A 27,573-nucleotide genomic window follows, 5' to 3' on the forward strand; every position below is an offset into this window, starting at 1 on the left:
GGTGCACAACTGATTTAAAACAAAACAAAATAGTCCTGGCCGGTGTGTTCAGTGGTTAGAGTGCCTGCCTTTGCACTAAAGGGCCGCAGGTTCGATTCCTAGTGAAGGGCATGTACCTGGGTTATAGGTTGATCCCTGGCCCTGGATCAGGGCAGTGGGGGAGGCAACCAACTCGCCGTGTCTCTCTCATATTGATGTTTCTCTCCCTTCCTTCCTCTCACTCTCCCTCCCTCCCACTCTCTCTCTAAAAAAAAAAAATGGATAAAGTATCTTCCAGTGAGGATTCAAAAGAAAACAAAAAAAGCCAAAAACATTTTTTAAGCATCGGAACTTTGTATGTTTGCTTGCTTGCTTATTTCTTTATTGGCATGAGGGCAGGAAACAAAAATCTAACTAGGCACCCTGCTTTCTAGAACAGATATTCCGGGTGAAACCAGGCAGAGGCTGTGCACCCCTGCCTATGCCCACAGCCCCTCCCCCACCGCACCCGCTCCCACCGTGTGTTCACCCCCAGGGAGTGGCTCCACCTCTGTGGTCTCTGGCCTCAATATTTCCAATTCCAAGTCCGCTCCTTGCCTTCTTCCCCTGGCAAGAAGGGAAGAAACTTCTCCCCAGTTCCTGCCCTGGAGGGCAGGGCAAAACGTGTCATGAGTTCTAGAAGGGAACGGTTCTGCGGTACCTGGGCTTTGAGAGATGAGCTGAATACTTGAAGTTTGACGAATTTTACTGAGCACCTCCAATTATAGTTAGTCGCTGAAGGAAATGGGGGAGTTGTTTAAGAAGTATCGTGATAGCCCTGGCCGGTTTGGCTCAGTGGATGGAGCGTCGGCCTGTGGACTCAGGGGTCCCAGGTTCAATTCTGGTTGGGGGCATGTGCCTTGGTTGTGGGCGTGTCCCCAGTGGGGAGTATGCAGGAGGCAGCTGATCGATGTTTCTAGCTCTCTGTCCCTTTCCCTTCCTCTCTGTAAAAAAAAGAAGTATCGTGATAGCGAGTCCAGGAAGAAGGTTGAGTTGGAACATCTGGTGTCTACCTGTGTACAGGTCCAGTCCAGCTTGTGCATTAAGCATTAATAGTTGGCGTTTGTCTAAGCTAAGGCATGAATGGGTTGGGTATGTTTTAGGGGAGTGAGCACAGGGCTTCCCCAAGCAATAGTTCGTGGAGTTCCCACACTGCCTCTGTGCCTGAAAACGTTAGTGCCTGAGGCTTGGGTAGTTCCATGCCCAGCCACCATCCACAGCACTCCCAGGGAGGGACCGCAGGTGGCCCTGCCCAAGGACCAGAGTGACCAGGGACTTGCCATTCTCTCCATGCCATCCAGAAGGCTAATGGCTGCCATTCTGGGTCACGGAGCTGGCTGGGCCAAACGGGGGCAGCCCCATGGAGAGAACAGCATAGCCAGACTCTTCTACACAAGCCCTGGACGTCTGGAGTGGCAGGAATTCGGGACATGTTGGTCTCCTGCAATCAGTGACTAGATTGAATGCAGAATGGACCACATTTGGTGGTTGCGGGGGGTTGGGGGCGGGGTGTGTGGAATGGTTCTCACCTCAAAAAAACACAAAAAAACACTTGGACCTTAAATCACCTTTAACATTCTGGCAGACATTCTTCCAGTCTTTTTTTTTTTTTTTTCAATTGATTTTTTTACAGAGAGGAAGGGAGAGAGATAGAGAGTTAGAAACATCGATGAGAGAGGAACATCGATCAGCTGCCTTCTGCACATCTCCTACTGGGGATGTGCCCGCAACCCAGGTACATGCCCTTGACCGGAATCGAACCTGGGACCTTTCAGTCCACAGGCCGACGCTCTATCCACTGAGCCAAACCGGTTTCGGCTTTTTTTTTTTTTTACATAGTTGAATTCACAGTGTGGACTTGATTTTGTGTCTTGTTTTTCCTTTACCTACCTATATCATAAGCATTTTTTTCATGTGCTAATTACTTTCCATAAGCAGCAAGTAATCTTGAGTGAGGTAAGTAAAGCTACCTGCACCTTGGTTTCTTCATGTGTAGAATAAGCGATGTTTGTTTTACCACCCAACAGTCACCAGGAAGGCTTTTTAAAACACAGATTGTGCCCTAGCGGGTTTGGCTCAGTGATTAGAGCCTCAGCCCTTGATCTGAAGGTCCTGGGTTTGATTCCGGTCAAGGGCACGTACTTAGGTTGCAGGCTCGATCTCCAGCCCTGGTCGGGGCATGTGTGGCAACCTGTCTCTCTCACATCAATGCTCTCTCTCTCTCTGTCTCTCCCCCTCCCTTCCGCTCTAAGAATTAATGGAAAAATATCCTCAGGTGAGAATTAACAAAACAAACAAACAACAACAACAACAAAACACACAGTTTGCTGGCCCCCCACTCCAGAATTTCTGATTCGGTGGGTCTGGAGTGGGGCTTGGTAATTTGTATTCCCGGGAAGGTCCCAGGAGATGCTGGTGCTGCTGGTCAGGAAACCACCTTGGAGAATCCATAAAATGAGGAGACTGAGCTGTGGGAATTCCAAGGTTTCAAAATTTAAGTGTTTGCCTCGTTTTCAATTTAAAAAAATATCCAACTCTTAAAATACATGACTTTCCTGAACTTTCAAAAAAAAAACACCCATTTTTTAAAAAATGTAAAGGAACATCATCTACCATTTACAAGTAATTGTTTCCACTTGTAGCTCACGTGCGTTCCATACCTATTTCTCTTAGAAGTTACCTGGGTTTTTCAAAGGATATCTTTGAAGAACAGTCAGACTTATATCTAATACTTTATTCTTTTTCTTTGCCTTTACATAGTTCCATATGTATTGAAGAGCTGTGCAGAATTTATAGAGACTCATGGCATTGTGGATGGAATTTATCGGCTTTCGGGAGTCACCTCAAACATACAACGGCTACGGTAAGCTGAAAGAATAGCTCCCATCAGAATTCTCTCATAATTCTTTCTCTGTCCATATCTCTGTCCGAAGGTGTTGGGATATTAAAAACCTGAAGGGACTGAGGGAAGGGTGGAGGGGCAGAAGATCAAGTGCTGCTGTTTTCAGATGCCTGTTCCTAATCTAATCAGGAAGTGCTCTAGTCTGATGTCATTCTTTCCAACAAAAGCTCCTGAGGGCTTTAAATCTGTTTCTTTGTTTTATACTAGATTTGCCCTCCTTGGGTGGATTCTACTGAACACAAGTGATTTTAATTATGAGTTAGGGAAATATGATTTATAATAATTCACTTGCTTACCCAAAGCTCAGTTAGATCCCATTATATAGTGTTCAGAACTTGGAGATGGATGTGAGTTTTTCTGTTGGCACACACCCAACCTTTGATATTTCATCTGCTTGGGAATTCGGAAGTCTGCATGAAGGTGCATTTCTCTAACTGAGGCTGGTATTTTAAAAATTACTGATATATAAATGATTTTTAATTCTATGGATTTATCCCAAACAATTCTAAAATTTATTCTTGAATTTTTGGGAAGCAATTTCTATCACATTGAAGTCAGAGTACAGTAACCTTCACACTAGACACAGATATGTGTGCATATATTTTATATGGGTTGTGTATTAAATAAAGGGAATATACACACTATATAGAGAGAATACAGGGTGGGGTGAAAGTTATTCATATGGAAAATAATGCAATAATCTATATATATAAAAGCCTAAGCGACTGATCATTCGACTGGTAGCTATGATGCGCACTGACCACCAGGGGGCAGATGCTCAGACTGGTAGGTTGCTTGCTGCTGGGGTCCAACAGATTGGGACTGAGTGAGATGGGTTGGACACACCCTAGATGAATCCATGCACCAGGCCAGTTTTGGCCTGATCCCTGCAGGCCAGGCCAAGGGACCCCAACTAGTGCACTATCAGGGCAGGGAGGGGCCGCGGGAGGGCTCCAGGGTGTGTCCAGCTCATCTCGCCCAGTCCCTGTTGGGGCCGATCAGGGCCAGCTGCCTGGGGAGGGACCCCACCAGTGCACGAATCCGGCTTCTCCACCTCCCTCTGCTCCTGAGGGGCAATCGGGGCAGCAGCCATTGCTGTCACCCACTGATGGCGTGGCGCAATTGGGGCCAGCGCCAGCAGCAGGTGCAAGTGGGGCCGGCGCCATCAGTGGGTGCAAGCAGTGACTGCTGCCCTAATCACCCCTCAGGAGCAGGGGGAAGTAGAGAAGCCCTCAGGGGTGATGGGGACTGGTGCCAGGCGTTGGCAGCTAATGCAAGTGGCAGCTCCAGTGCCGGCTGCGGGTGCAGGTGCTGGGTGGGACCGCAGCACATGGGAGCAAAGACTATTCGTGCTGTCACCCACTGATGGCGTGGCGCAATTGGGGCCAGTGCCAGCAGCAGGTGCAAGTGGGGCCGGCGCCATCAGTGGGTGCAAGCAGTGACTGCTGCCCTAATCACCCCTCAGGAGCAGGGGGAAGTAGAGAAGCCCTCAGGGGTGATGGGGACTGGTGCCAGGCGTTGGCAGCTAATGCAAGTGGCAGCTCCAGTGCCGGCTGCGGGTGCAGGTGCTGGGTGGGACCGCAGCACATGGGAGCAAAGACTATTCAGTAACCACCAGAGGCTCGCCCCAATGACAGTGACCAGCGCCCCGCCTTGGTTTGGTGCTCCTGCTCACCTGCTCCACCATCCCACTGTGGCCGACGCCCACCACGACCATGTTCCACGCTCTGCTGCCTGCTGCCGATGCCCACCATGTTCCATGCGCGCCCCCTGGTTGTCTGTGCACATCATAGCAACTGGTTGTTCTGCTGTTCTGGCATTCGGTTGTTCTGCCTTTCGGGCTATTTGCATATTAGCCTTTTATTAGATAGGATATAGATATTTATTATATGTTTTTAGTTATAAATGTAGACTTTTAAAACAATATAAACATTCTTGTTCCAAGATTAATATATAAAATTTAATAGCTTGTACAAGTAATTCATTTTTTTGTCTTCTTCTTACTATTTGGTTTTCTGCCCTTCTCAAATCTCAATTATAATAAAATTATACTAAAGGAATAAAACATCCTTTTTACGCCTAGAGAAGTGATGGCTGTTAAAAAAACAAACAACTGGTTTATTGCAACCATAGAGTTTAATGGATCTGTGTTGGTACATAATTTCACTAATTAACTAGTGTGACATTTTTTAGAGTTTCAACAACAACAAATACTTTTGAATGGTTACTCTTTGCTCTAAAATATACTACACAGTAGTTGATATCATGGAGGATACTTGGGCGATGGCCAATTCTTTTTCACTTAAGGACTGACCTTAGCCTCCACAAGGGAAATTTTTGGCTGACTAAATGAATAAGCTTTAGGTTGTTTTTGTCTGCCCTCTTAGAAAAACACATGCCTATGAATTTATGAGGCCATTGGTTTTCCTTTCAAGGTCTTACTCAGTTTCTTTTGGGTTCATCAGGAATTTCCCTATCCTGGATATGGAAAAGCAGAATACAGGAGGATGGGCAAGCTGTTTTGAAATGCTGGCCCTGGGAGTGATTGAAATAATTGACCATGGGGTTTTGTCTGAAATTTTACCCCTGGGAGACCCGTTGACTGTGTCACTGCTTGGTTGACCAAGGGAATGCTCTCAGGAAGCCTAACTTCTCTTCTGTAGTAAAGTCCAAACTTGTCACTATTTAAAACCGATTTTTAATTGTAAGTATACATGAGTTAGGTCAGAATATTTCCTAATATTCTGACCTAACTAATGCAACCTCATTAGGAAATGTTTTTTAATTAGATATGAGGCCTAGGATCTGGGGAGGTTGCTTAAGAAGATATTTATAAGCTCTTCTATCCTGTGGGGACCACTACCAGGCAGCCTAGAAGGTTCCATCCAGCATCAAAGAGATCATTGATTAAAGTTCTCAAACCTTGGGCCTGAGTCTCCCGATAAAACAAGTTTGTTGACATGAGTATGTGAGTGATAACAATCTCACTCACCTTAGTTTTGGACTCTCCTCCAAGAAAGAGGACTTCATTTAGAACAACATTTTGGAAAAGCTGAAATCTCAACAGGCTTTTTTTGGCAAATTGTTTTCATATTACCCTGAAACTGAGACTGTGAGCATAATGCCATGAGAAATCCATTTGTACGTGGGCATTTTGTCTTTCTAATTACAGTTGCTTTGGAGGAAAGATCCAGATCTGAAGTGGAAGTCTTCTTGTAGCTCTCTTGTGCCTGAAATAGAATGTCTTTTTGTACCAGGGTCAAAAATATCGTCAGATCAGCATTTTAGGGTCTTTTTACCCCTAAGCAGCTGCTGACATGGAACACATGTTCCCGGGATTGTTATGTCTCTGTCTGTGTTGTTTCAGGCAAGAGTTTGGCTCAGATCAGTGTCCAGATCTGACCAGGGAAGTGTACCTCCAGGACATCCACTGTGTGGGCTCACTCTGTAAGCTCTACTTTAGGGAGCTGCCCAACCCCCTCCTGACGTATGAGCTCTATGAGAAATTCACGGTAAGTGTTTGGATTTCCATTATGGTTACTGGGTGGGATGCATGAATGGGCCAAGGAGGATTTCAACACTAAAATAACAATAATAATACTAACCAGATGGATGACATTATCTTAGCGTGGTGATGGACATAGCATGGTACAGTGAGGGAAGTAGGGTAGTGGGACTGTTTGCTACATTTTTTTCTTTCTTACATTTTCAGAATCATGGGGGGGGCAGGCTAGAGGGGGTTAATGGGGGGAAAGGGGACATATGTAATACTTTCAGCACTAAAGAATTATTTTTAAAAATCAATAAGTATGTCCTCTGGTGAGGATTCTTTTAAAAACAAATTTTTAGAATCATGTTTGTTTGTGTTAAGAGCTGGGTTAAATGATCTCCAGGTTTATTTAACCAAGTGTGTCTCATTGCTTAGGGCGGAAGCTAAGAACCAGAGAAGTGAAATGATTGGCCCAAGGTCACACAGCAGGACAGGACCCTAAAACTAGATGTGATACGCACTGCTGGTTCATTTTTATCAGGCTATTCCTCCTGTGTTTCTTTGGAGGGTTGGGGAAAGAGGTAGGCGAATAGAAAAGGGAGAGAGAACAAACAGAGGTCAAGAGAGAGGTCAGAAAGCTGGGAAGAGAAAAAGAATCTGAGAAGAACAGCCAAGAGGAGTGCTGGACAGACAGGTGTGTTGAGTTGGTGAAGGATGGATGGGTAAGAGCAGAACACCTAACTAGCAGCTATGTGGTCACCAAATAGGGCACCCGTAGTAAAAGTAGAAAGAAGAATGAATGCTTAAAGGATGCCTATAGAGATAGCATTAAAAAGGGGCTTGAATATTTGCTGCAGGGGTGGAGGTGGAGAGTTGGGTTTAACCAAGGTGGAGCCAGCAAAAGACGGGTGAGGGAGATGAGAGTGTATGCAAGGGAGTGATTGAAATAATTGACCATAGAACTTTGTCTGAATAAGAGCGGAAATGAGAGCATAAAGCACGTGTATAACAATGAAAAAGTAGATCAACGAATTATCCATCCCAGTGAGGTCAAAAGACTGTTGGAGTGGGGTGTTCATAGGGGATGTTTGAAATAAAGGTTATGGAAGAGTTGTGATTATTGATAGGAATCTCTCTTGTGGCTCTAGATGAATTTATTTTGAGCACATAAAAGGTTCTTCCATTTGAAATGATATAGAAATAAGTAAATACTTTTTAAAAATTGGGTTTGGGACATTTATATATAAGAATCTGTAATGATAGAGGGAAACACTAATAATGGTAATTGGAAAAACTCGATATAGAATTGTATATTAAGATGATTAAAAAGAAAGATGTTCAAAAGATTAACAACCATTTATTTCAATCATGGGATTATAGTTTTTCCTACTTCTTTAAAAATCATATCCACTAAAAGTATATTATATAAATATATGTATATTTTGTTAATCCTCACCCAAGGATATTTTTTCCATTAAGTTTTAGAGAAAGTGGAAAAGTGGAGGGAGGAGGGGAGAGCTTCTGGAAGAAGCACAGCACTGTTGACACCAAAAATTTTCATTTTGCTAAATTATTTGCCAGTTTGAATCAACAAAAAATATATCTTATTGTCATTGTAATTAGTATGTAAGACTTCATTGTTTTCTACATAGTTTTAATCCTCTTATCAGCATAATAGTATCATCCTTGAATATGATAGAATATTATCATGTTAAAGAACTAAATGAATCTAACTTATTTTAACTAAATTTCATTCTATGATAGTTAAGGGTAGATAAGAATTCTGGTCTAGAAATTTCAGAAATAAAGTTTCTTCTTAGCTCTTGTTTGTCGGCTCAGAACAAAACCCATATTTATCTCTCCCTGCGTCTGTTCCCTGACATTGCTGATCATTCTGTTCTCCCACAGCAACAGGAAAATACCAAAGTAATATTACTGTCAATAAATTTTAAGGAAATCTAATGTTATATTTAAACAGTTTATTGACTCTAAAAAATAATATAAGAATCTTTTGCCCTAGCTGGTTTGCAGTGGTTCTCAACCTTCTGGCCCTTTAAATACAGTTCCTCATGTTGTGACCGAACCGTAAAATTATTTTTGTTGCTACTTCATAACTGTAATGTTGCTACTGTTATGAATCGTAATGTAAATATCTGATATGCAGGATGGTCTTAGGCGACCCCTGTGAAAGGGTCGTTCGATCGCCAAAGGGGTTGCGACCCACAGGTTGAGAACCGCTGGCTTAGTGGCTAGAGTGTCAGCCTGTGGACTGAAAAATCTTGGGTTCAATTCCAGCCAAGGGCACATGCCCAAGTTGCAGGTTCAATCCCCAGTAGAGGGTGTGCAGGAGGCAGCCGATCAATGACTCTCATCATTGACATTTCTATCTCTCTCTTCCTCTCCATTCCTCTCTGAAATTAATAAAAATATATCTAAAAATAATAATGAGAAGAAGAATCTTTTGCTGTGACAACTGACTTCTACATAGGTAGAACCTACTGAAGTTAATTATGCTGAAGAATTTATCATGCAATAGAGTGCTTTGATCACAGTAATGAATTACAATATAAGCAAACCTTCTTCGGAGATATGGAAATAGCTCTAGGACATTGTCACACATTCTAGTAATGATACTAGAGATCCAGTGCAGGAAATTTGTGCACTTGCAGGGGGAGGGGGAGTGTCCCTCAGCCTGGCCTGCACCCTCTCACAGTCTCGGAGCCCTCAGGGAATGTCTGACTGACGGCTTAGGCCTGCGTCAGTTGGACATCCTTAGTACTGCTGCAGAGGCAAGAGAGGCTCCTGCCACTGCCGCTGTGCTCGCCAGCCATGAGCCCGGCTTCTGGATGAGCAGCGCTCCCCCTGAGGGAGCACACTGACCACCTGCGTTGAGCGTCTGCCCCCTGGTAGTCAGTGCGCATCATAGCAATGGGTCATTCCACTGTTCAGTCAATTTGCATATTAGCCTTTTATTATATAGGATATTTAAACCCACTTGCACAGCTAAAGTAGAATGATATCTCAATGGGATAACAGAATTAGAAAAAATATTAATGGGAAAATAAGAATGATAATAGCTTTCATTTATTGAGTGCTTACTATATGATAAACTTGTTACAAATATTATTTCATTTACTCCTCACAAATAACTCCATGAAGTAGATTTTATTGTCTCTTTTATGTTTAGTTTACGAGAACCTTTTGCCTGGGGTTGCATAGTTAGTAAATAGAAAGATTTAACATTCTGTCGCAGAACTACCACATTATTTCAAAATAGAATTAAAAGCTCTTAAATATGCTCAGGTATTAAGTAACTTAATCTATATAATAAAAGCCTAAGCAACCATTACGGCAGAATGACCAGAATGACCAGTCACTACGATGCGCACTGACCACCAGGGGCAGATGCTCAGCGCAGGAGCTGCTCCCTGATGGTCAGTGAGTTCCCACAGGGGGAGTGGCCACTCAACTAGAAGCCGGGCTCAAGGCTGGCGAGCACAGCAGCGGTGGCAGGACCCTCTCCCGCCTCCATGGCAGTGCTAAGGAGCAGCAAGCCAAGCGGTAAGGAGCCTGCCACTAAGAAGCAGCAAGCAGAGTGGTAAGGAGCAAGGGATCCTGGATTGTGAGAGGGATGTCCGAGTGTTGGCTTATAATGATACCAGACAGGCAGACATCCCCCAAGGGGTCCCGGACTGCGAGAGAGCACAGGCTGGGCTGAGGAACACTCCCCTCCCCCCCAACAGTGCACAAATTTCTTGCACCGGGCCTCTAGTATAAGATAGAGAAAGCGCCCTGACTGGTTTGGCTCAGTGGATAGAGCGTCGGCCTGGGGACTGAAGGGTCCCAGGTTCGATTCCGGTCAAGGGCATGTACCTAAGTTGCGGGTACATCCCCAGTCAGGGGTATGCAGGAAGCAACTGATCAATGTTTCTCTCTCATCGATGTTTCTAACTCTCTATCCCTCTCCCTTCCTCTCTGTAAAAATTCAATAAAATATATTTAAAAATAAAAAGAAAGCATGCTAAACTAATCAAGGAACAATACAATAGTGTTAGAAAAATTAGACGACTATGGTGAGACTGGCTTTTTTATAGTTTCCTATTGGAAGTATAAACTGTCTGGGCATCCAGAAAATAATTTTAAATTACTGTCAAGAAGTCCTAAAATGGTCACTTTTTTAATAAAATATCTCTATTTCTAGGACTGCATTCTAAGATAATAATCAGATGTGCAAAATAATGATTTACGGGTATTTTATTGCAATATTATGTAAAATATCAAAATATTGGGAGTATCTATGTGTCTAACAATGAGATGGGTTAAATAAATGACAATAAACCTATTGTTTTCAATTCTGTATATCTGTGAAAAGTCACATTTATGAAGCAGATTTGATGGCCACAATACAAAGCTAAATGGAAAAAAGTAGTATATGCAACTAAATAGGAAATGATGCCAGTGTTCATATTTGGTGCTGGGAAGCGTGGGCAGATTGCTTCTTTTATGCTTCCCACATAAACAAGTTAATAGTTTTTATATCTGGGTGGCAGGATAGGAGGTGATTTTTTCCCCTTCATATTTCATATTTTAATTTTGAGTACACGTGTTAGTTTCATGTCGCTACTGTAACAAATTACCGCAAACAGAAATATGGCTTCAACAACAGAAGTTTCGTCTCACACATTTTGAGGGTCCAGAGTCTGAGAGCTGTTTCATTAGGCTGAGATCCAGATGTCAGCAGGGCTGTGCTTCTTCCAGAGGCTCTAGGGGAAAACCCATTTCCTGTCTTTTCCAGCTTCTGGTGGCTGCTGGTATCCCTTGGCTTGTGGCTGCATCACTTCCATCTCTGCCTCCATGATCACATTGCCTTTTCCTCTTCTGTCTGTGTCAAATCTTCCTCTTCCTTTCTCTTTTAAAGATACCTGTGACTACGTTCAGTTAAATTCAGCAATGCTAGTGTTCCCCACATGGAGGGATGGCCCTCAGATAGTACTGTCCTGGAAGTGTGGCCCAAAGGTGGCTGTTTGGCATTTTCTTTCTTTTTTCCTCTTTTTTTTTAAAAAAAAATATTTATTGATTTGAGAGAGAGAGAAACATCATTGTTCCACCTATTTATGTATTCATTGGTTGATTTTTTTTTTTAAGAGAGAGAGGAAAGGAAAGGATAAAGAGATAAAAACATTGACGAGAGAGAAAGTCATCAATTGGCTGCCTTCTGCCTGGCCCCCACAGGGTATCAAGCCTGCAACCCAGGCATGTTCCCTGACTGAGAATTGAACCAGCGACCTCTTGGTTCCTGGGTCGACACTCAACTGCTGAGCCACACCATCCAGGCCATTGGTTGATTCTTGTATCTGTCCTGACCAGGGATCAAACCCGCAACCTTGGCGTATTTCACAGATAAGATCCTTACTCTTGTGAAACTTACATTTTAATGAAGGAGATAGATGATAAACAGGCATATTTCTGTAAGTGTTGCCGGTTCAAGATCCATGTACCCAATGTTGCAAAAGACCAATATTCAAAATGTCAGTTGAGCTTGCTTGAGGGGATATGTTGAAGCCCGTGTGGCTATTGTGGAGTAGGTGGGAGGAAAATGATGGGAGACAGGGAATTTGCAGATGGGTCAGATCATGTAGGCATGCTTGCTTCCACGGTGTGACAAAGATGGATAGGCAGAACCATCTGGAAGGACACACAGTTGCCTCTGGAGACGGAAATCTGCAGCTGGAAGACTAACTTTCTTCTGTGTATTCCTTTGAATGCTTTGCATTTTCAAAATATGTGTGTGAGTTCCTTTTTTACCTAATTGCCTAAAATAATTTAAAATAAAAATTCTAATTTTTGAAGAAGTAACATAAAATAAAAGGCAAAGGCTGAGTTGCAGCTGGGGTGCAGAGAAGGAAGGGCCACAGTGTGTCCACCCTGCTGACAGGGTGCCTGGGGGACCAAATAAGTTTGCAGCAACTGGACTGTTCCCGGAGAGAAACCAGGATCTAGAGAGTTTCTGAATAGGATTGGGGTGTGATGGGGAGAGGCTGTGACTAATGAAGTAAACGCCGATCCCAAATGGGGCCTACAGGCTTCAGGGAGTGAGCCCGCCCTGCCTCTTAGAGAACAAAGATGACTAACCGCTTCCTAAAATATTAAAGGAACTTTCCATGTGGTCTGTTAAATTCATCTACACCTTTATTCTCCAGATACATTTTTAGAAAGGGTGTGTGTGTGTGTGTGTGTGTGTGTGTGAAGCTTTGCCAAGCTCATCCCAGCTTTGCAGGGACAGGAAGAGAGGCCTCCCACGCCTCCCCCTTTGCAGGATAGAAGGTGGGAGGGTCCACACAGTTCCCTGGAGCTTCTCCCTCTTTGCTCCCTTAATGAGGCTTTCCCTTGGCAGCCAGAGTCCTGCCCACAAATTTGTTTTCTAAATGACCACTCCCGGGAGGGGAGCAGAGGCGTCTGGGTGCTTCTTCCTAGCCCCACTCTGGTCCTCACCCTCTACATCCTGCATGTCTCAGAAAGTGAGGACCGAGGCAGAGATCATGCTTTGGGGGCTCTATTCTCAGGCTTGCAAACTCCCAGAAGCTTGGGACATCTGTGACTGGGACCCTCCCAACCCCCACCTTTCTCCCCACTTCCAGGTAGAAAACAAAATATCAAGTTTTCCCATGTAGAGACCTTGGATTGCCTTTTAAAAAATAAGCTGCTGTATATGTGTTTTACTTCAATTAAATAAAAAAGGCAAAAAACAAAACAAACAAACAATAACCTTACTAGGTAAAGCTCGGGCATGGAGGGCAATAGCTTGTAGTCAGTCATTCAACAAGTCTGAGGGGAAGGCCCATGTGCCAGGCATGAGACTCATCACTTCCTGGCACTTACAGAGCTTACGTCTAGCAAGGGAGACAGACAACGCACAGTAAACCTAACAAATAAGCCCCTTGTATAGTACATGTAAAGGTGGTGAGTGCTGTGGGGGAAAATGGAGACAAGTGAGGGCCACTGGGAGGGCCGGCTGGGGCGGGTGCCCTGGAGTTCTCCTTGGTTAGAACAGAACAGACCCAGCAAATGTGGCCTCGCTGGGACCTGGCAAACAGAAGGTGCTCCATGAAGTTCATTTCCTTCCACTTTTCTGAGCCTGAAAATTCTCATACCTGCAAGTTTGAACTTCACCCTTTATACACAGCAAGCAAATGACAGCCACAGGCTGAATAGAGGTGAACAATATAAGAAAACTACACCACAGTTAGGATCTTATTTTGGTGGTATTGCAGGGGGAAGCACGTACCAGCCTAAAGAATATATATTATGGCCCTGGCTGGTTTGGCTCAGTGGATAGAGCATTGGCCTGCAGACCGAAGGGTCCCAGGTTCGATTCCAGTCAAGGGCACATGCCTCTGTTGCCGGCTTCTCCATGAGGTAACCAGTCAATGTGTTTCTCTCACATTCATAGTTCTCTCTGTCTTTCCCTCTCTCTCTCCCACTCTCTCTCTCTGAAAATCAATGGAAAAATATCCTCAAAAAAAAAAAAAAAGAAAACCAAAGAAAAAATATCCTCAGGTGAGGATTAAACAAACAAACTACTCGATTTAATAAGTGAATTCAGCAAAGTTAAAAAAAAGAATATATATCATATTCTTTTCATTGTACAGGGGTGGGCAACAGTAGGTTTACAGTTGTGAGTATACAAAACACAGAGTTTAATCTTGTGTTATTATTTATTCTTGTGTTATATACTTTTCCATACAAACAACTGTAAACCTACTTTTGTCTACCCTGTATATAAATATAAAGCAAGTTTCCAGCACTGGGAGGCAATACAAGGCTGTAAGTCCCATATGCCTAACAATGGACTTAGGCTGAAAAGGACTGACGTGAGCTCAGGAACTCCTTTTAAATATATTTTTATTGATTTCAGAGAGGAAGGGAGAGGGGAGAGAGATAGAAACATCAATAATGGGGATCGAGCCCGCAACCCGGCATGTGCCCTTGACTGGAATTGAACCTGGGACTCTTTAATCCGCAGGCTGACGCTCTGTCCACTGAGCCAAACCAGCTAGGGCAGGGGCTCCTTTTAAAGTGTACCTTGGTCTGGGTGGGGTTGCATGGATGTATGCATATGAAAGAACTCATGGAGCTGTAGCTTCAGACTTGTACATTTGTATAGAGGTGCATTCTACCTCAGAATTAAAAGAAAGACGTGGTTGCTGTTGTCCTTGAACTTAGGTACTGCCCCCGTGCTGGCAGTTCCTCAGAACTCAGCCTTGTACTGGGAGGGGGCCCTTCAGCCTGGGCACAGGCAGGGCAATGGCGTGTAGTCAGTCATTCAGCAAGTCTGGGGGGAAGGCTTATGTGCCAGGCTGCAGGCTGCAGGGATGCAGGGGGACCTGCCCAGGGACATCTGCATCGTGAGGAGCCCGGGACAAGCCTGCGATCACACTGCCTCTACTGACATCCCTGCCTTAAGGGCCCTGGGCTGGAGGTGGGCGGGGGAGGGGGTACCGCATACCCACACAGGAAACAACAAAGCAAGTCCTGGCAAGGCCGCTGGGTCTCAGGGGCAAAGCTCTTATCGGGCTGAGAAGGCACATCTTCCCTGCTTCCCAGCATCTACAACAGGCAGCTGCTGAGTAGTAGCAAGGTCATGGGATAGTCTCAGACTGGATGGGAAGTGGCTGTTTGCACCCAAGAGGACAGCTGGCTGAGTAAACATGGAGCCACCCGTCATCTCCGTCTCACCCTGTGTCCCTCTGTCTCCCAGAGATTCTTTGTCTCTTTATCTCTCCCAGAGACTCTGCGACTCTTCCTGCCACACAAGACACAGTCAAGGTTCTACACTTTCTTTAGTAGATTCCTAAACACCCATCTGAGGGGGCACGGAGACCCGAAGAGTCCACAGGTCTCCGTGGGTGCAATGTTAGACACTTCACATCATGAACCCTCGGAGATGTCAGTTGTTTGTTTTTACTAGAAAAGCGTTCCCTTGGGAGGATGAGCTCTAGGCAAGGTCGGAAGCTGCAGCACCAGAAGCCCAAATAAAACCGGCAGGCGCAGGCCCTCACTGGTGCTCCGTGTTCTTCTCCGCAGGAGGCAGTGTCCCGGCGCCCAGAAGAAGGCCAGTTGGCCCGAATCCAAAATGTTGTCCAGCAGCTTCCCCCGCCCCATTATAGGTAAGAATCCCCGATGAAGGAAAGCCACAGCCCGTCGGTGTGGTGTATACCGCAGGCGCATAAAAGGGAACAGATTCGGTGGACAGGGGCTTGCCTGGGGCTTTTCGAGTCGGGGAACAGGTCACTTTTCTCAGAGTGAGTTGGCGTCTGGCTGGGAACACTGATGGGAAGGGACGGCCATGTCCCAGTTTCTTACAGAATACCCCTCCGAGTCCCACCCCGGTTCGGATCACAGGAGGATAGCCTCACAGTGATATCCTAGGTTCTTACCCAGATTCATAGAGGAACCAAATCCATGGAAACCGAGATGGTTTTAAAACAGGCTCTGGCATTTGGCTGACTGATCTCTCTATCTGAGCATCAGCACCATCCCTGACACCACCCCATCCTTACATTTCATTCTCACCAGTTAGCCCCTAATCTTAGTCTTCCCCAGTGTTCCCTAAGCCTGCCCACCTGTTACACGAGACCAGATTTTGGTGTGGCATAAGGAAGAACTTTCTGGCAATAATAGGTGTTTTTCTTCCAAGACCGCTCCCCTTCCCCACCCTGGGCCAACATGCCGAGGGCCGAGAAAATTGCTTCCACCAGTCTTGATATTGTCCTGCTATTCCTTGAAAAGTCACGAGAGAGAAATATTTATTTAGTCTCTCAAACCCAAACTTGGAATTACCTCCAGGCTTCCCCCAGGCCCTGGAGTTTCTCACTTTGTAAAAATAAATAAAATGAACCGTTACAGGACCTTGGAATACCTGATCCGACACCTGGCTCACATCGCCTCCTTCAGCAGCAAGACCAACATGCACGCCAGGAACCTGGCCCTGGTGTGGGCGCCAAACCTCCTCAGGTAACCACCACACCCGCGCCTTCTTCCCACCCCAGTGGGCTCAAAGCAGCCCACCGGTGAAAATAAAGACTGGATTCTTCAAAATTGAAGACACACCAGTAGCTAAGTGGTATTTTGTAGCACCGGTGGGTTAAATGTGATTTTAAAAGCCCAGGTTCTTTGCCTGCTAACCTGGAAACTCTGGGTTCCAGAGGCATTTTTTTTGGCTACCACCAGAATGTGACTAAAGTTATGGGTCTGTATGTTATAATTTCTTAAAAGGACCTGTCTTGTCTCTGTGGCTCATTGGCTTTTGTTGGTTGTGGTGGGGTCACAGCTGGCTATAACCTAAACCAACTGCTTGATATGACTTCATAAATGATGAACAGCCCCACAGAACTATTGGGTGGGGGTAGAAGGAGATCTGATTTTTTTTAAAAAAGCAATTCCTGTATATTTGCTAAAATAGTGTTATAGTCTTGCATTGTCTATAATTCCTGGTAATTGTTTTAAATTTGTTCAATATGTTGGGCTTCACAGCCTTTGGACAGTCCCTTTAATTGGTCTTAATAGTTAAAATATTATACAGATTCACAAAGTGTATACATTGAAGAGATGATGGGTCTTGTACAAAAGGCCCACTGGCTCCCCCTTACTGCTCTAGAGCTGACTCACTGAGCTGAATGTGTTTCTTCCTCGATTTAGGTCCAAAGAAATCGAAGCCACTGGTTGCAATGGAGATGCAGCCTTCCTCGCTGTCCGGGTCCAGCAGGTGGTGATTGAGTTCATATTGAATCATGTGGATCAAATCTTTAACAATGGTGCACCTGGGTCTCTGGAGAACGAAGGTAACGGCTCCTCCTGGCATACACCCCTCCAGCCCATCCTCCTTCCTTGCCTTAGTCACAGGGCCCAAGAATAAGTTAGGGTGGCCTCGGTCTTAGCTCTGAGTGTTGGCACTGTGTATGTGCTGATGTGTGTGTGTGTATGTGTGTGTGTGTGTGTGTGTGTCAGTGCCTTGGGATTGTGCATGTATACCTCTGTATGTGTGCAGCAAAGATGTGGTGTGTTTGCAGGTGGCTGTAGCAGGTTTCTGATCAGCTGCATATTTGGACTATCCCATGAGTGTGGCATGGTGATGGCAAAACCCGCTTCTCTCGAATATCTGCCCATTATCTGCCTTCCAGACACCCCACGAAACCTGGATCCCTGTAGGTTATTGATTTATGGAAAGCTAAAAAACCTTCGAGTGACCGGAATGCTGGCTAAGGGTATTATTACCTTCTTTGTGAATTTGTGTGTGTGTCTATGTGTGTGTGTGTGTGTGTGTCAGTGCCTTGGGATTGTGCATGTATACCTCTGTATGTGTGCAGCAAAGATGTGGTGTGTTTGCAGGTGGCTGTAGCAGGTTTCTGATCAGCTGCATATTTGGACTATCCCATGAGTGTGGCATGGTGAACCATAATAATGTCCTATTGGTTTTAATAAGATCTCAAACTATTTATTATCTAGAGGCACTGGCAGCTTTCCCCTCTTTAACTATTAGATTCATCTTTACTTTCAGTATGATATATTTCAGAAGACCCTTATGCCTTCATCTTGAAATCTTGAGTGAATGAGTTAAGAGGCAGCATGTTCAGACTCACATGCATATTCAGAATGCATTTACTTCTCAAGCATTTCTTGAGTGCGTAGTTTGTTCTGCCTTCTGCCAGGTACTATGCATACAAAAATTAGTGTGTGTTCGTAGGCATGTGTATGCAGAGACTAGTTAGCATACACTGTAGCCATATTGGTGAGAAAGATATAGCTATTTCAGGTTGTACGTTATGGGATGCAAAATATTATATTTCAGTCCTATCACTCTTTTAATGGCACAGTGAACTCTGGGAATGAATTGGATAACATTGTGTGAACTCATGTGAGCCCAGTTTTTTAAAAAACAGAAATCCAGTTGACCAAGAAGCCTGGGAGAAGATGGCGGCGGAGTAGGTGGAAGTTACACTCACCGCCTCTCAGGCCCAAACTGGAATTGCAACTAAACTATAGAACAATCAACCTGAGTAACTAGCTGAACAGAAGTCTTATAGCCAAGGATTTACAGAAGCCACATTGAGATTGGTAGGCAGGGCGGCGACACAAAAAGGGCTTTCCCCACACATACATGCAGTGGCTGAGAATCCGGATGGATACCTCATCTGCAAACGTTCCTCCTGAGGAACATGGGGGCCTTAACCCCGCACTGGGCTCCCAGCCCAGAGCAACAGAGCCGGGAAGAGGTGCCTACATAACATCTGGCTGTAAAAATCAGTGGGGATTCGGTCCACCTGGGAGAGGTGGAAGTCTGCTAGAGACCTAGGTGCCCAGCTCACAAAATCTTATTTGCGGCTATTCACTCAGGGCTCCAGCAAAGGGAGGACAGCTCAGAGTGGACTAGAGCCGTGGTCGGCAAACTGCAGCTCACCAGCCACATGCGACTCTTTGGCCCCTTGAGTGTGGCTCTTGCTAAGCCTTAGTAGTGCCCTACTTAAGTTAATAACAATGTACCTACCTATGTAGTTTAAGTTTAAAAAATTTGGCTCTCAAAAGAAATGTCAATCATTGTACTGTTGATATTTGACTCTGTTGACTAATGACTTTGCCGACCACTGAACTAGAGTCTTTTGAGGACAGACTGGGTTGTATGGTTCTGGGCAGAAAGCTAAAGGGACAGCCACCAGCGTCCCTTGCTGAGTCCCTCTCCTGTACCCCCCACAGACACCATCTTTCCTGAGTTGAGCACTCCCCTCTAAACTGCTGATTTCTCAACTGAAATATTTCAGGCCAGAGGGATTGGCATGAAATATTTAATGTTATGAAAAGCAAGGACCTACAACCAAGACTACTCTACCAGCAGTGCTATCATTTAAAATAGAAGGCAATGCCCTAGCTGGTTTGGCTCAGTGGATAGAGTGTCGGTTTGTGGACTGAAGGGTTCCGGGTTCCGTTCCAGACAAGGGCACATGCTCAGGTTGTGGGCTTGATCCCTAGAGTGGGGCATGCAGGAGGCAGCCGATCAATGATTTTTCTCTCATCATTGATGTTTCTATCTCTCTCTCCCTCTCCCTCCTCCAATAAAAATATATATAAATAAAATAAAATAAAAGGCAAAATAAAGAGCTTCCCAGCCAAAGAAAAGCTAAAGGAGTTCATTACCACCAAACCAGTATTACAAGAAATGTAAAAGAGTTTTCTTAAGAAGAAGAAAGAAAAATAGGGGAAACATAGTTATAAAGAATAAAATGGCAATAAATGTATACCTGGCAATAATCACTTTAAATATAAATGGCTTAAATGTTCCAATCAAAAGACATAGGGGGGAAAAAAGACATAGGGTAGCTGAATGGATAAGAAAACAAGGCACATACATATGTTGTTTATGAGAGACCCACCTCAGAATTAAAGATACACACAGACTAAAAGTAAAGGGATGGAAAAAGATACTTCATGCAAATGAAAATGAAAAAAAAAGCTGGGGTAGCAATACTTATATATGACAAAATAGACTTTAAAACAAAGGCTATAGTAAGAGACTAAGGACACTACATAATGAAAAAAGGACCAATCCAACAATAGTAATATAACCCTTGTAAATATTTATACACCCAACATAGGAGCACCTAAACATATAAAGCAAATACAGTCATTGTAAGGGATTTTAACAGCTCATTGACATCAGTGGATAGATCTTCCAGACAAAAAATCAACAAGGAAACGGCAGCCTTAAATGACACTCTAGACCACATCTGTTGCAGGTTCAACTCCACCCCTGTCAGGGTGCAGAAGGCAAACAATTGATGTGTCTTTCGCACATCAGTGTTTCTGTCTCTCCCCCCCAACCCTTTTCTCTCTCTCTCCCTTACTGCCTCCCTTCCACTCTCTCTAAAAATCAATGAAAGAATATCCTCAGGAGAGGATTAACAACAACAATTTAAAAAATGGTGGTACATATTTACAATGGAATGTTACTTAGTCATAAAAAAAGAATGAAATTTTACCATTTGCAACAGCATAGATAGACCCACAAGGTATTATGCTCAGTGAAATAAATCAGTCAGAGAAAGACAAGTACCATATGATTTCACTGATATGTGGAACCTAAAGAATAAAATAAGCGAACAAACAAAATTGAAACAGACCCATAGACAGTCAACGGGTGGTTACCAGAGGGGTAGGATTTGAGGAACTGGGCGAAAGAGGTGAAGGGATTAAGAAGTACAAATTGGTAGTTACAAAATAGTCTCAGAGATGTAAATGAAACATAGAGAATATAGTCAACAGTATTGTGGTAACTATGTATGGTGCCAGTTGGGATACTGGAAATATCTAGGGAAATACTATGTAAAGTACATATATGTTTGTAGCTACTGGGATGTATACCTAAAACCAATACAAAATAAAATTAGGGGGAAAATCTCTCTCTCTTTTTTTTTTAAGAAACCTGATAACTACCAATTTTGTGAGAGTGGTTTTCCTACAATAGTGCCCATCAATACCATCCAGAGGCTTGGTGAAGCACAATTTCCTGGGCCTCACCCCCCGGTTTCTGATTCAGCATGTCTGGAGTGCTGTTCAGAATTTGCATTTCTACCAGGTTTCTAGGTGATGCTGCTGCTAGTGGTCAGGGTCCACGCTTGGAGAGCCAATGGTGTATGAGAACCATATTACAAACCATTTGTTAGCTGATCGAAGTGTTCTTTTCCAGTTTAGCTAGTATCTTTGGAAAAAACAAGTATAATCATGAGAATAATCTATTGCAATTATCATCAAATGTTGACTCCTGATATAATTGTTCCCACCTCACCCTGTCTTCTATGTAGTTTACAAGCTCTCTTTTAAAATTTGTTTTTATTGAGATAAAATTCATATACCATAAAATTCACCATTTTGTCATTTTAGTGTAAAATTCAGTGGTTTTTTACTGTATGTATTTAGAGAATTATGTAACCATCACCACTCTCTGATTCCAGAACATTTTCATCACTCTAAAAAAAATCCCATAGTCATTAAGTAGTCATTCCATACTTTCTCCTCCTCCCAGATCCTCATCTACTTTCTATGGTTTACCTCTTCTGGACATTTCATATAAATGGAATTATATAAAACATGGTCTTTTGTGGCTGACTTCTTTCACTTACATGTTCTCAAGCTTTATATCAGTATTTCATTTCTTTTTATGGTGGAGTAATATTCTATTGTATAAAATACCAGATTTTGTTTAGCCATTCATCAGTTTATGGACATTTGTGTTGTTTCAACTTTTTTTTTGTTTTTATGAGCAATGCTGCTATGAACATTCATGCACAAAATTTTGTGTGAATGTATGTTTTCAATTCTCTTGGTTATATATGGAGGAGCAGCTGACATTTCTTTTATCTTTATTTCAACTCCCCCACTATAGATGTATTATTTATTGTAAGCTATATAAATCCTTTGTGAAAGTCAATGAGAAGTAATATGCATTCATTCATTCATCCTTTTGAGTCAACCAATAATTTACTGTGGACTTATTCCATGCTAAGAACTATTGCCAGCACTCCATATACATCATCTCATTGACTTATCACAACAACCATCATAAAGTTGTTATCAAATTTATTTTATATGTGAAGGAACAAAGAAGCAGGAAAGCTTAGTAATTCTCCAAAGTCACCCGGGAAGTAACTGGTGGGTCAGAACATTGAACCTACAATCTACCAGCCATGCTCTTTTCTTAACTCTATGCTGCACTGAACTGAAACCTGAATGACTAAAGGAAGCAGTCATGTGAGGATCTGGGAACACATGTGAGGAAAAATTAGGAAAATAGATGAATAAACCTCTGTATTTTATTTATTATTAATGCCTAAGAGCAATGTTCTTCCAAACAGCAAATCCATGACTGTTGGTGTTAAGGCTGTTGCTAATTCTAACCTGGAAACGCCTGTTCTTTTTGTGAACATTTTCTTAATCTTTTGTCCTGCATTCTGAAATCCAATTTACTCTTTTTAAAAAATGTATACTTTTATTGATTTCAGAGAGGAAGAGAGAGGGAGGAGATAGAAACATCAATGATGAGAGAGAATCATGGATCAGCTGCCTCCTGCACGCCCCCATTGGGGATTAAGCCCACAACCCAGGCATGTGCCCTGACCGGGAATCAAACCATGACCCCCTGTGCCATAGGTTGGTGTTCATCCACCGAGCCACACCAGCCGGGTCCAATTTACTCCTGACTCTTTAATTCCTGATTGCCTTCAATACTTATTATTCAATGAATTTAATTTAAATGTTTTTATGATGAGTTTGCATTGAGTTTGGTAAGGTAACATACTAATGTTTACGTAAAATGGAAAAGGTCATATCCTCTGGAATTTTAGATTTGGAAATAGGGTTCTGTTTCAAACTGGGAAGATTATAGAAGTCATAGAATCCAGTACCTTTAATTGATAAATGAGAGCAGTGAGGCCAGAAGGATTGTGCTATATCCAAGATGCATTAAAACATGAGTATGTATCGGGCACCTCTAGATGGCGAGGACAGTGTCACTACACAAACAGCAAAGTCGCTGCCTTGCACAGAGCAAAGGTCTGGTTAGGAAGACGGGTAGTAAATAAGTTTACAAATAAATACATTGTCTCTTCAAAGACCATAAATACCATGAAGGTCAGACAGCAGGGTGATGGAATGGTCAGTGACTCGGGGATGTTATTTGGGTACAGAGTGGTCATGGCCTCTAAGGAAATGATCTTTGAACTGAAACCTGAATGACTAAAGGAAGCAGTCATGTGAGGATCTGGGGACACATTTTCCCAACACAGAGAATGGGGAGGGTAAAAGCTCCCAGGTGGCAATGGGCTCATTGTGTTGCAGAACACCGGCCAGTGCCAATGTGGTCTCCAAAGTGGAGTGCTCCACCCTATGGGACACCAGAGACCAAAGTATGGGTGTTAGGAGAAACTGTTGCAATTTCTTTTTTCACTTATTTTTATTGTATACTTTGTAATTTCTATGATTTTATATGCTTTCTATTACATATAATACTAATACAGTGGTAAATACGTATAATTTACAAATACGTGCACTATATATAATGGGAGTATACATTCAAAAAATGTACTGTGTATCTGTGTCGACCACTTGGTGGGCAAGGAGAAGAGAGGAACAGATGGAGGTCCTTGTAGGTCATGCTAAGAGTTTGGTTTGTTCTCAGTGGCATGGCAAGGCCTGGAGGGTTTTGAGCAGGGAGTGCAGGACCTGAGCGTTCTAGCTGCTGTGTGAAGGAGAGACGGAAAGGCAACAAGGCTGGAAGCAGGGAGCCAGTTACGGAGCTATGGCAGAAATCGGGTGGGAGAACATGGTGGCCAGGACAAGCATGTGGGAATGGAGGAAAGTGGCTGGATTCAGGGTATGTTTCGGCAGGTGAGTTATAGGACTTGATTATAGGCTGGAGGTGGGAGAAGGGGTTGCATCAAAGAAAGGAATGAAAAAATAACTACTACAGGTTTTGGTTTATGCAATTGGGAGATCCACGGTGCCATTTGCCAATTTGAAGAAGATCGGAGGGGGTACTGGTCTGGAGGCGAAGAGCCGAAAGCACAAGCTCTGTTCTGAAACGTAGAGTTGGAGATGCCTGTTAAGCCTCCAGGCAGCGCTGATGAGTTGACCTTAGGATCGTGGAGCCTAGATGTAGGGGGAGAAGTAGGTGCTGAACCCTGGTCTCCGGACCCTGTTCTGTATGTTCTCCCACGGCTCCAGTTGCTCCCAGAGTGATTCAATCTTTTAAGTAAATAGATAAATAATTAAGTAACAAGCTAATAATCTAGAATCTACAAACAAATATTGTGAGTAAATTAAATGTAAATAGTTTAACTTACTTTGGATTAAGTAGGAAAACTAAGTTAAATTCAAAACCGTTAATGACAGCTCTTGCGGATCACAGACTTACTTAACTGACTGAATGATGGCCATGCTTCCCTTCCCGGAACCTCCCACAGTCACATTGTCTCCATTTTCTACAGGCCCCTTTGTCAATGGTTTTATTTCCCTTTACCCAGAGAGGGTCATACTCTACAAAGAGAGAGAGTGCTATCAAGGAGCTTTCTAAACATAAAGCGAGTCCTAACCAAAAAAAAAAAAAAAAAGATTTCTTAGTCTTGATTTGTCCAAGTTATCTTTCTTTTTTTTTCTTAATCCTCACCTGAAAATATGTTAGAGAGAGAGAAGAGAGAAACATTGATATGAGAGAGAAACATGGATCGGTTACCTCCCATACACACCCTGGCCAGGAATCAGACCCTCAACCTTTTGGTATACAGGACGACGCTTCAACCACCTGAGCCACTAGGCCAGGGTGGCCAAGTTACCTTTGAATCTCTTCACACCTTCCAAGGTTACAGAAAACTTTGATTGCCAAAAGAGTAAATAGAGGCAAACTTAGATGTCTTCTTTTTCACTTAGATCAGGGTTTCTCCACCTCGGCATTATTGACACTTAGTGCTGGTTGGTTCTTATTATGGGACACGGTCCTGTGCCTCGTAGGATGTTTAGCAGAACCTCAGTCTCCACCCACTAGTGGCAGTAACAATCCCACACGTGCTTGTGACAACCCAAAATATCTCCAGACGTTGCCAAATATCCCTGGCTGGAGGGAGGGCTGCAAAATTGCCTCAAGTTGAGAACAACTGACTGGGAGAAAAGAGATAACCCTGGACTGCACTGATCTGTCATCACTTCTATTTCTAAAAATAAAAACTACAGAAGGAAGGGATTAGCTTGCAAATACCAGATGACTGGGTAGTGAGTAAACAGCCTCTTATCTTTTAGAGAATAGTATAGGCTATTAAATGTCTTTTCACTGCAGAGATAAAAGCCTAGGCCCAGGTGATCTAGGGAAAACACAGGTTCCAACCTTAAATTGCCTGGGAGCACCTGTTTTCCAGCTGTGGAGAGAAGGGGCAATCTCCTGCCTTCCCTTAGCTGAGTGAGCAACCTCCCACCTGGCCAGAGCACTGGGCGGTTTCCAGGGTTAAAGACTCACTGCTGTACTCTGGTCCACAGTAAGTGCTCAGTACATGTTTGTCATATGAATGAATGCATGAATGAATCCTCTTTGAAGAATACAGTTAGTGCAGTTCACCTCCTGAAGGCCCTGTGTACTCTCTGGCTAGTCTGGCCAGGTGGTCTGTGTGTTTCTGTATGCAGACTCTGCCCCAGACCTCACCTGGCCCAAGAGGAGTCACCTGCCAGGAGGTCAGGAAGGGAGGAGCTGTGGGTGGAACCTGGGTGCACAGGCCTCCTCCCAGGAGTCTATGCGGTCTTCTCTTCTCTGTACAGAAAACTGGCCCATCGTGAAGAGCCTGACCTTGCCAGCCCTCTCCCTGCCCATGAAGCTGGTGAGTCTGGAGGAAGCTCAGGCCCGGAGCCTGGCTACTAACCATCCTGCCCGGAAGGAAAGGAGGGAGAATAGCCTGCCCGAGATCGTGCCTCCCATGGGCACTCTCTTCCACACTGTCCTGGAGTTACCAGACAACAAGTAAGTGGCATTCTTTGCAATTCTGGGAGATGGTTGGGAGGAGGGTTTCAGAGGAGGAAGGAACATGGTCTTGGGGCCATGATGGCTGCGTGGGCTGGGGGTGCAGTCTGGGTTGGGGTGTAAGGAAACGTTCCAGAAGAGAAAGGAGCTGTCTCCACAACACTCTCTGTGGCCACTGCCCCAGAGTCATCATGACCCTGCTCTCCCACCAGAGATTCTCAGCACCAGGATGGAGGTGGGGCTCAGAGGCATCAAGAGTCATGGATAAATCCCTCACTCCTTAGTTTAGACAAAGCAGGTTTGACACTTTCAATAGGAACTTTACTAACAAACAAACTTGACTCCCTGCCCCGACCCTTCACCTCCACAGAACATTGCAAAAGGCATAGAGATGAGTGGAGGACAGTTGCCAAATAGCACCACTCTAGGCTGGGAGGTCTGGGCATGTGGCACTGGGAGATGCCATCTCTGGCTTCCACTCCTCCTCTCATACTTTCCAGAGTCCTTCTCCTCCAAACATCATTTAAAATCATAGGATATTTTCTTTCCTTGTTTCTCCCTCTCACTTCCTCTGTTGCAACCCTGGTCTGCACTATCAAGTGCATGTTCTCTGTGCACTTCAACCACACCTGCGCGGAACCATACCCCAGTTTAACCCACCCTGTCAAATCCACCCCAAGGCCAAGTGCTTGGAAAAACCCGACCAGATCCAAAGAAACCACCCAGCACTGCAGGTCTCTCTGTGATTGATGGTAAGACATGCTGGGCTGGAGATCGGGTGCTCTGTGAGAACCCTGTGGGGAAAAGGTTCCTTGTGGAGCCGCGAGTTGCAGGGTTCCATCCTGGAGCTTGATGAAGTCTGAGTGCTGGGCTGAGTCAGAGCTGGGCAAGGTGTCTGTGGTGACCCCTGGTGGTGACCCCTGGCGGCACCAGGCTCCTGGGATGGAGTCCAGCACTGTCATTTCCCGCCTCCTACTGAAGCGGCCTGGTGCCAGGCATCAGGGAAATGAGAGACACACTAACTACCCTGGGCATTGCTCTGCAGTGACCACTGTCCACACCCAGCAGCCTGTCACTCTCCCAGGCCAGACTCTTGCACACTGCTTTCTCATACACCCGCTCTGTGGTTCATGAAAGTTTTCACGAGCTCTTTTCTCACCTGTGGAGGTGACAGCGGTGTGGTCCACAGTGCAGGGAGCATACCAGGACTGAGCTCCATGGTCTTTAGTGTTTACTCCTGTAAAACATAGGGACCTCTGAAAACCCAGGACGAAAGTGCTTACGAGAATTCCTCCCAGAATTCCCAGAACTGTGTGGTTGCTTGTGACCTCTGAGTCTCCCGTCAATCCTTGCCTCTGTGTGCCAACCACGGTCTTTAATGGCATGCCTCTGCCCACTTCTCTGGGGAATGTGGTCCTTTGTGCTGACTCATGAAAGCCTCGCTTGGTCATCTAGGGCATCCCCGGACACGGTGAAAGTCAGGCTCAACTTGGGTTTTAGAGGGGAATTTCCTGAAATGTCCAGGCCATTCATAACTAGAATGTGTTTGGGTTATTTCTTCTCAAGTTAAAAGCTGCCTTGAAATGACTAGTTATGAAACTAACCCCATATGGCTTG

The 27,573-nt window shown here is 44.3% G+C and overlaps 1 protein-coding gene across 1 annotated transcript in view; it reads left to right on the forward strand.

Annotated features, from left to right (window-relative positions):
- ARHGAP31 (Rho GTPase activating protein 31) overlaps positions 1–27,573 on the forward strand; it is a 95,755-nt gene that overhangs the window by 54,471 nt on the left and 13,711 nt on the right. The window contains exons 2-7 of the mRNA XM_006756430.2: positions 2,779–2,881; positions 6,288–6,432; positions 15,495–15,577; positions 16,317–16,424; positions 17,109–17,251; positions 25,758–25,956. Of these exons, the coding sequence (XP_006756493.1) occupies positions 2,779–2,881; positions 6,288–6,432; positions 15,495–15,577; positions 16,317–16,424; positions 17,109–17,251; positions 25,758–25,956 (781 nt within the window). The remainder of the gene's footprint in view (positions 1–2,778; positions 2,882–6,287; positions 6,433–15,494; positions 15,578–16,316; positions 16,425–17,108; positions 17,252–25,757; positions 25,957–27,573) is intronic.

The sequence above is a fragment of the Myotis davidii genome, unplaced genomic scaffold (assembly GCF_000327345.1).
Source record: "Myotis davidii unplaced genomic scaffold, ASM32734v1 scaffold2314, whole genome shotgun sequence".
Classification (NCBI taxonomy): domain Eukaryota; kingdom Metazoa; phylum Chordata; class Mammalia; order Chiroptera; family Vespertilionidae; genus Myotis; species Myotis davidii.